Source organism: Protomyctophum bolini (assembly GCF_963924005.1).
Source record: "Protomyctophum bolini genome assembly, chromosome: 9".
NCBI classification, from domain to species: domain Eukaryota; kingdom Metazoa; phylum Chordata; class Actinopteri; order Myctophiformes; family Myctophidae; genus Protomyctophum; species Protomyctophum bolini.
Genome location: NC_137870.1, coordinates 746726 through 753967, shown reverse-complemented (window position 1 = coordinate 753967; position 7242 = coordinate 746726). Strand labels below are relative to the sequence as shown.

The 7242-nt window shown below is 42.8% G+C and overlaps 1 protein-coding gene across 1 annotated transcript in view; it reads left to right on the top strand.

The window, feature by feature from the left end:
- Nucleotides 1-311: 311 nt before the first annotated feature.
- Nucleotides 312-7242, top strand: part of LOC308321238 (protein NLRC3-like) — a gene marked incomplete at its 3' end in the record, with an annotated part of 8133 nt that continues 1202 nt past the window's right edge. Inside the window, exons 1-7 of the mRNA XM_080772078.1 lie at nucleotides 312-361; nucleotides 456-744; nucleotides 2538-2606; nucleotides 2855-2905; nucleotides 3309-5145; nucleotides 6197-6373; nucleotides 6923-7069. Of these exons, the coding sequence (XP_080628204.1) occupies nucleotides 332-361; nucleotides 456-744; nucleotides 2538-2606; nucleotides 2855-2905; nucleotides 3309-5145; nucleotides 6197-6373; nucleotides 6923-7069 (2600 nt within the window). The 5' untranslated portion in view covers nucleotides 312-331. The remainder of the gene's footprint in view (nucleotides 362-455; nucleotides 745-2537; nucleotides 2607-2854; nucleotides 2906-3308; nucleotides 5146-6196; nucleotides 6374-6922; nucleotides 7070-7242) is intronic.

The following is a 7242-nucleotide window of genomic DNA, read 5'->3' as shown; positions in this document are numbered from 1 at the left end:
CATTTCTTACAAGTATCTCCCCTTCCAATGAGAAAAGATTACATTTCTTACAAGTATCCCCCCTTCCAATAGGAAAAGATTACATCTCTTACAAGTATCCCCCCTTCTAATGAGAAAAGATTACATTTCTTACAAGTATCCCCCCTTCTAATGAGAAAAGATTACATTTCTTACAAGTATCCCCCCTTCCAATGAGAAAAGATTACATTTCTTACAAGTATCCCCCCTTCTAATGAGAAAAGATTACATTTATTACAAGTATCTCCCCTTCCAATAGGAAAAGATTACATTTCTTCTTTGTTCAACAGCTGTGCCTCATCCAGAGAAGACCATGGCTTCCTCTCACGGAGATTCTCTACAGGTTGGTTTTCTGGCAAATAGCAACTCAAAATAAGGTTCATTGTTACAATTTGTTGCAAATAGAAAACAATAATACCTGCTACTCATTTCTATAGGGCTCGTCTGTGAAGATATTGAAGGCCAACAAGTTGAAACTGATCAAGTGTCTCAGATCAGATCTCCACATTCTACAGCATGCTCAGTGTGAGGGAATTATTGATGATAGAGTTTATACAAAACTGAGAAGTATAGAACATCCAGAAGATGTTTGTATTGAGCTTATTGATGCTGTGATTAGTGGAGGAGAGGGAACTTCATCTCAGTTCCTTACACTACTCCAAAAACCAGAGATTCTCGTCACGTATCCACAACTCAAGGAATGGAATCCTTCTGCTGCGCTGCCAGGTAAAAAGCCTTTTTTTCCCCTTTTTTAATGTAATGTGTCCTTTGTTTGACTTCATAATTCACTGAAAGTGGGAAAAGTTTTGAAAATGTTATAGCAAAAAGTAATATAAAATATCGACCTATAAGAAAACGGGGCGGAGCTAAATTACACCAATGAAGGACAAGGACTTTAAACCAAGTCCTATGACCAGCAGGTGAAACGTTATGGCAAAATGTAGGCTTTCACAGATCTGACCAATCAGAAAAAGGGGTGCCACCAAGTTAGACCAATTAAAGAGAAGGACTCTGATCTGATTCATAGTATATGGCACGGGTTCCAACATCAGCATTACTAAGAGCCTTAAATGTAGACAGAGTTACGCAGACTGTGTTCACTTGATGAGGCTTCAGTCCAATGGAGGCTCTCCTACATAGACTTCTATTGGCTTCAGTCCAATGGAGGCTCTCCTACATAGACTTCTATTGGCTTCAGTCCAATGGAGGCTCTCCTACATAGACTTCTATTGGCTTCAGTCCAATGGAGGCTCTCCTACATAGACTTCTATTGGCTTCAGTCCAATGGAGGCTCTCCTACATAGACTTCTATTGGCTTCAGTCCAATGGAGGCTCTCCTACATAGACTTATATTGGCTTCAGTCCAATGGAGGCTCTCCTACATAGACTTCTATTGGCTTCAGTCCAATGGAGGCTCTCCTACATATACTATATTGAGAATGGGGACAACCAACTGGGACAAGTCCTGGACTGGAAGTAGGCAGAAATGGACTAGAAATTGGACTAGATACTTTTGTTGTATGATAAAGGGAGAGGGGTTAGGGGAGGGGCTGACAGTGTGATGTCACTATATTACTGTTGATTTCATTGACCCGTTTGACTGTCAAGGGTTCAGCCTCCAGGAAGAAACCCTAAATACAAAGTTAATACACCATTGCACATAAAAACTACTCCAGTGAATGAAGTAGTCACCTCATAGACACATGGAAAATTGGAAAAATACAAAAAATGTAAAAAAAACTGAATGTGTGTGTGAATGTAATGCACAATCTATGTAAAGCGCCTTGGATAAAGGCGCTATATAAAATGCACCATTTATCAATTAACGGTAGAATCTGTATTATTCCAAGTCTGAGTGGATTTGTTCTAAATAACATAAATGTACAGTAGGCCACTGGGATTAATGTTTATACAACCTCTGTCTCCAGGTCACCTCCTCCTCTTCTAATTTATACAACCTCTGTCTCCAGGTCACCTCCTCCTCTTCTAATTTATACAACCTCTGTCTCCAGGTCACCTCCTCCTCTTCTAATTTATACAACCTCTGTCTCCAGGTCACCTCCTCCTCTTCTAATTTATACAACCTCTATCTCCAGGTCACCTCCTCCTTTTCTAATTTATACAACCTCTGTCTCCAGGTCACCTCCTCCTCTTCTAATTTATACAACCTCTGTCTCCAGGTCACCTCCTCCTCTTCTAATGTATACAACCTCTATCTCCAGGTCACCTCCTCCTTTTCTAATTTATACAACCTCTGTCTCCAGGTCAACCCCCTCCTCTTCTAATTTATACAACCTCTGTCTCCAGGTCAACCCCCTCCTCTTCTAATTTATACAACCTCTGTCTCCAGGTCACCTCCTCCTCTTCTAATGTATACAACCTCTGTCTCCAGGTCACCTCCTCCTTTTCTAATTTATACAACCTCTGTCTCCAGGTCAACCCCCTCCTCTTCTAATTTATACAACCTCTGTCTCCAGGTCACCACCTCCTCTTCTAATTTATACAACCTCTGTCTGCAGGTCACCCTCCTCCTCCGAGACCCGCTAGCCCAGAAAGAGGAAGGCCGAAAAGGAGGAGGAGGAAGCAGGGTACGTTGGTTTTTAACCCTACAACACTAAACACAATTATGTTTTCTGACGCACGCACACTCGCACACAAGGCACAAGCACAGACGCGCGCGCACACACACACACACACACACACACACACACACACACACACACACACACACACACACACACACACACACACACACACACACACACACACACGCACGGAGGCGGACCCAATGGGATGATGTGTCTCCACTCTGACCAATCACTGTCTCACATTTCAGCTTTGACAGGAGAAGAGAAGGCAAGACGAGAGAGAGAAGCCAAACTGAGAGGTAAGGTGTGTGTGTGTGTGTGTGTGTGTGTGTGTGTGTGTGTGTGTGTGTGTGTGTGTGTGTGTGTGTGTGTGTGTGTGTGTGTGTGTGTGTGTGTGTGTGTGTGTGTGATATCTCTGAATGGTAGAGAAGCTCTCCAGTTAATTCAGCCAGACTTAGAGTTTAACAACATTGATAAAAAAACATGTTAAGCTTAATGTTGAGACGATTTTAAGAACCCTGACTGGTTGACTGTCTGTCTGTCTGTCTGTCTGACTGACTGACTGGCTGACTGGTTGTCTGTCTGTCTGTCTGGCTGGCTGACTGGTTGATTGGAATGGTAAATGTTATATTGTTTTGTAGAGCTTGATCTGGCAGATCTCTTTCTCCTGAAGCTGTTTAAGAATTGCTTTGTTCATTACAGATCTGTTGGTGAAAATAGCAGGCTACGAACGCACGCTTCAGAACAAGATGAAAAACACATATCTATGTGTAAAATTGGACAATGAGTCCAAGATGAAGTTTGAAGACGTCTGTGTCCCGATCTACAACATAAACACCAGCTTCACAAGCATGCACAGGTATCATGAGGTCAGACAGATGGAGATGAACAGGGCAGGACTGGACGAACCAATCCAACTCTGTGAATTGTATAATTCTGGAATAAATGAAAGAGTAGTGCTCACTGTTGGTGTCGCAGGAATTGGAAAATCCTTCCTCTTACACAAATTTATTCACGACTGGACCATGGACCGTTTCCCCCGAGACCCCCATCTCGTGTTCCCATTGACGTTCCGCCAGTTAAATCTTCTCGAAGGAGAAAGCTTTTCTCTGGCGAAGCTACTTCACGAATGTGTCAAGGAAACCAGAGGGATTACGGAAGAAGCACTGAATGACATCTTCAGAATAGTGCAGGAGTCAAACGACTACAAAACCTGTCCCTGCAAAGTCATGTTCATGATTGATGGGCTCGATGAAAACAGGTTTCCGTTGGATTTCGAGAAAGATTCCATCACGAATGTTGAGGAATCCCTGCCGGTCGAGGAGCTGATTGTAAACCTGATCAAGGGTGAACTGCTTCCCTCCGCTCGCATCTGGATCACCTCACGGCCTGCAGCAGTGGATCAGATCCCTGATCGACTGGACCTTATTGACAGGATGACAGAAATAAGAGGGTTCATCACAGATGACCAGAAGAGGGAGTACTTCAAGAAGAGGTTCATGAAGATCTTCAATGATGAGAACAAGGCCAACTCGATGACCAGCTTAGTCATCTCACACATCAAGAAATCAAAGATCCTCTCCACTATGTGTGAAATCCCAGTCTTCTGTTGGATCCTTGCTTTTGTTGTGCAGCACAGAAACATGGAAGACCCTCTCCCTGAGACCCTGGTTCAGATGTACTGTGAATTCCTGACGACTCTGACGAAGCAGATGGAGGAGAAGTATGGTGAATCAGATAAGACGACGAAAAAGATAAAAGAGGAGCTCATGAAGGCAGAAGGACCGTTCATTCTGAAGCTGGGCGAGTTGGCATTTAAGCAAATGATCGAAGATCAGATCCTGTTCTACCAGAAAGACCTGGAAGCCTGTGGTCTTGATGTGAACAAGGCCGTGCTAAAGTCAGGCATGTGCACATCATTCTTCATAGTAGATGGTGCTTCTTACCACAAAACAGTCTACTGCTTTGTTCACCTGAGCATCCAGGAGTTCCTGGCTGCAGTCTACCTGTCCCACTGTTTCACACAGAAGAACATGGAGGTACTGAAGACATTCCTCGGAGGAGAAGAAGAAATGACCCTGGATGACTTCCTGGAGAGAGCCATGGAAAAATCCCTGAAGAGTGAGAGTGGCCACCTGGACCTCTTTGTCCGCTTCCTTCATGGTCTCTCACTGCAGTCCAACCAGAGTCGGTTAGGAGGTCTGCTGGGTCAGACAGAGAACAGTCCAGAGGAGATCCAGAGAGTCATCAACAACCTTAAGAAGATGAATGTTCGCCATGCCTCTCCTGACAGATGTATCAACATCTTCCAATGTCTGATGGAGATGAACGACCCGTCAGTCAGTCAGGGGATCCAACAGTACCTGGAGTCAGAGAGCAGATCAGGGAAGGAACTCTCTGAGACCCAGTGTTCTGCTCTGGCCTCCATGCTGCTGATGTCAGAGGAGGTTCTGGAGGAGTTGGACCTGGACAAATACAACACAGACCAGGCGGGGCGACTGAGACTGATCCCAGCTGTGAGGATCTGCACAACAGCCAGGTTAGTAGTCCTGTGAATAACAACATGACTGAGCACCATTCCCTCATATATTACTACTGTATTCATTCATTACAAATACTATATTTAAAATGATTATAACTACTACATTCATTCATTACAAATTAATACAAATAATAAACAGACATGCACGCACGCACACACACATGCGTACTGTACACACGCATGCATGGACGGACGCACACACACACAGAAGTGGTATCATCATAAATTAACCCATTTCTGACAGGAACCCTTTTTGGTGTTTTAAGCATTATGTTATACAGCTTAAGTATTGAAAAATAGCAGATCTACAAGCTCGTAGCGCCACACCTTGTGCCGCGATATATATGTTAGTTAGTATGTAGTCATGTCATACTAAATACATTACATAACTATTGAAAAAAAGCCGATCTACAAGCTCATAGCACGCCGCGCTACAAGCTTGTAGATCTGCTATTTTTTTAAATCGTGAAAATGTGTCGCAAATCTTTGAATATTCTTTCAGAGCAAACATTTTTAACTCAAATCTTTGCTTCTGGGGGGTCCCTGGAACAACATATTTTCAGATGGGGGTCCGCAGCCAATTACATATAATTCTGGGGGTCCTTGACATGAAATAGTTTGAGAACTAGTGCACTGAACATAGAAACAGGGTTTTTCAGAAAACTGTGATTTAGAAGCCATTTTCTAAGAATCGGCCTCAGGTCTAAATGTGTTAAAAGACTCCTTAGTAGTTCATTCTGCAGTGTTTAATGTAAACCAGAGGTTCTCAAACCAAGGACTTTGTATGAATTAATATGTATTATGTAACAGACCTCTATCTGAATACATTGTGTGCCAGGGACCCCCACACCATAATTGTGTTAATTTATTATTGTCAATTATTTTACTTAAATATGTTTTTGAAAATAGCCGATCTGCAACATCGCAATGTGACACAATGTGAGCTTGTAGATCTCCAATAGAAGATCTCTCAGTTTACTTCCTTGACAGTGAACTTGTCTGACCTGTTTTGATCATCTCTGATTTTACATTTAATCTGTCATTACAGACTTGTTGGTTTTGGCAAATACCTCAAGAAGGAACACATTGAAGTTGTGGCTTCAGCTCTCAGTTCTAATCCGTCCCATCTGAGACACCTGGACATCAGTTCCAACCACCTGGAGCCAAATATGGACCTGCTGTGTGACGCACTGAGGAGTCCACATTGCAGACTGGAGACTCTACGGTCAGATATGTTTTATTTATTATGTGATACATTTATTATATATAATATATTCATATTGTGGTGAGGCTTTATTGGTACAGTGTGAATAAGGTTGATATCATAGTAACACACTTCTATTATAAGAAGATTTGGTGACCCCCCCTGCAGTAACTCAGAGGACCCCCTCGGGGTCTGCTAGGAACCCCCCATTTGAAAATATGTTCTGCTAGGAACCCCCCATCTGAAAATATGTTCTGCTAGGGACCCCTTAACCCATTTTGGGCTTTTTGGTGTTTTATAATTTAGCTATTGAAAGATAGCAGATCTACAAGCTCGTAGACTTATGTAACTTATGGCCAGTGCCGTAATTTACGCATTTTAGTATTGTCCAAGATTCATCAACATGTTTAAAAAATAGCCGATAATACAAATAATTGTATTGTCTTTTGCTCCAGCAGATGTCCTTCTTGTGTCTGTGACATCACCAGTTATCAGCTTCACTGTCTTCTATCCAGAAAAATGTCTTTTATAGCAGACAATCAAACATGTGGTGTTTTATTTCTCATTTAGACTGATGAACTGCTGGTTGTCAGAGGGAAGCTGTGAACTTCTGGCCTCAGCTCTCAGATCGAATCCTCATCTGAGAGAATTAGACTTGACCTTCAACGTCTTGCCGGTGTCTGGACTGGAGAACTTCTCTGGACTGAAAACGCTCAAGTGAGTAGACTCTGTCTGTCTGTCTGTCTGTCTGTCTGTCTGTCTGTCTGTCTGTCTGTCTGTCTGTCTGTCTGTCTGTCTGTCTGTCTGTCTGTCTGTCTGTCTGTCTGTCTGTCTGTCTGTCTGTCTGTCTGTCTGTCTGTCTGTCTGTCTGTCTGTCTGTCTGTCTGTCT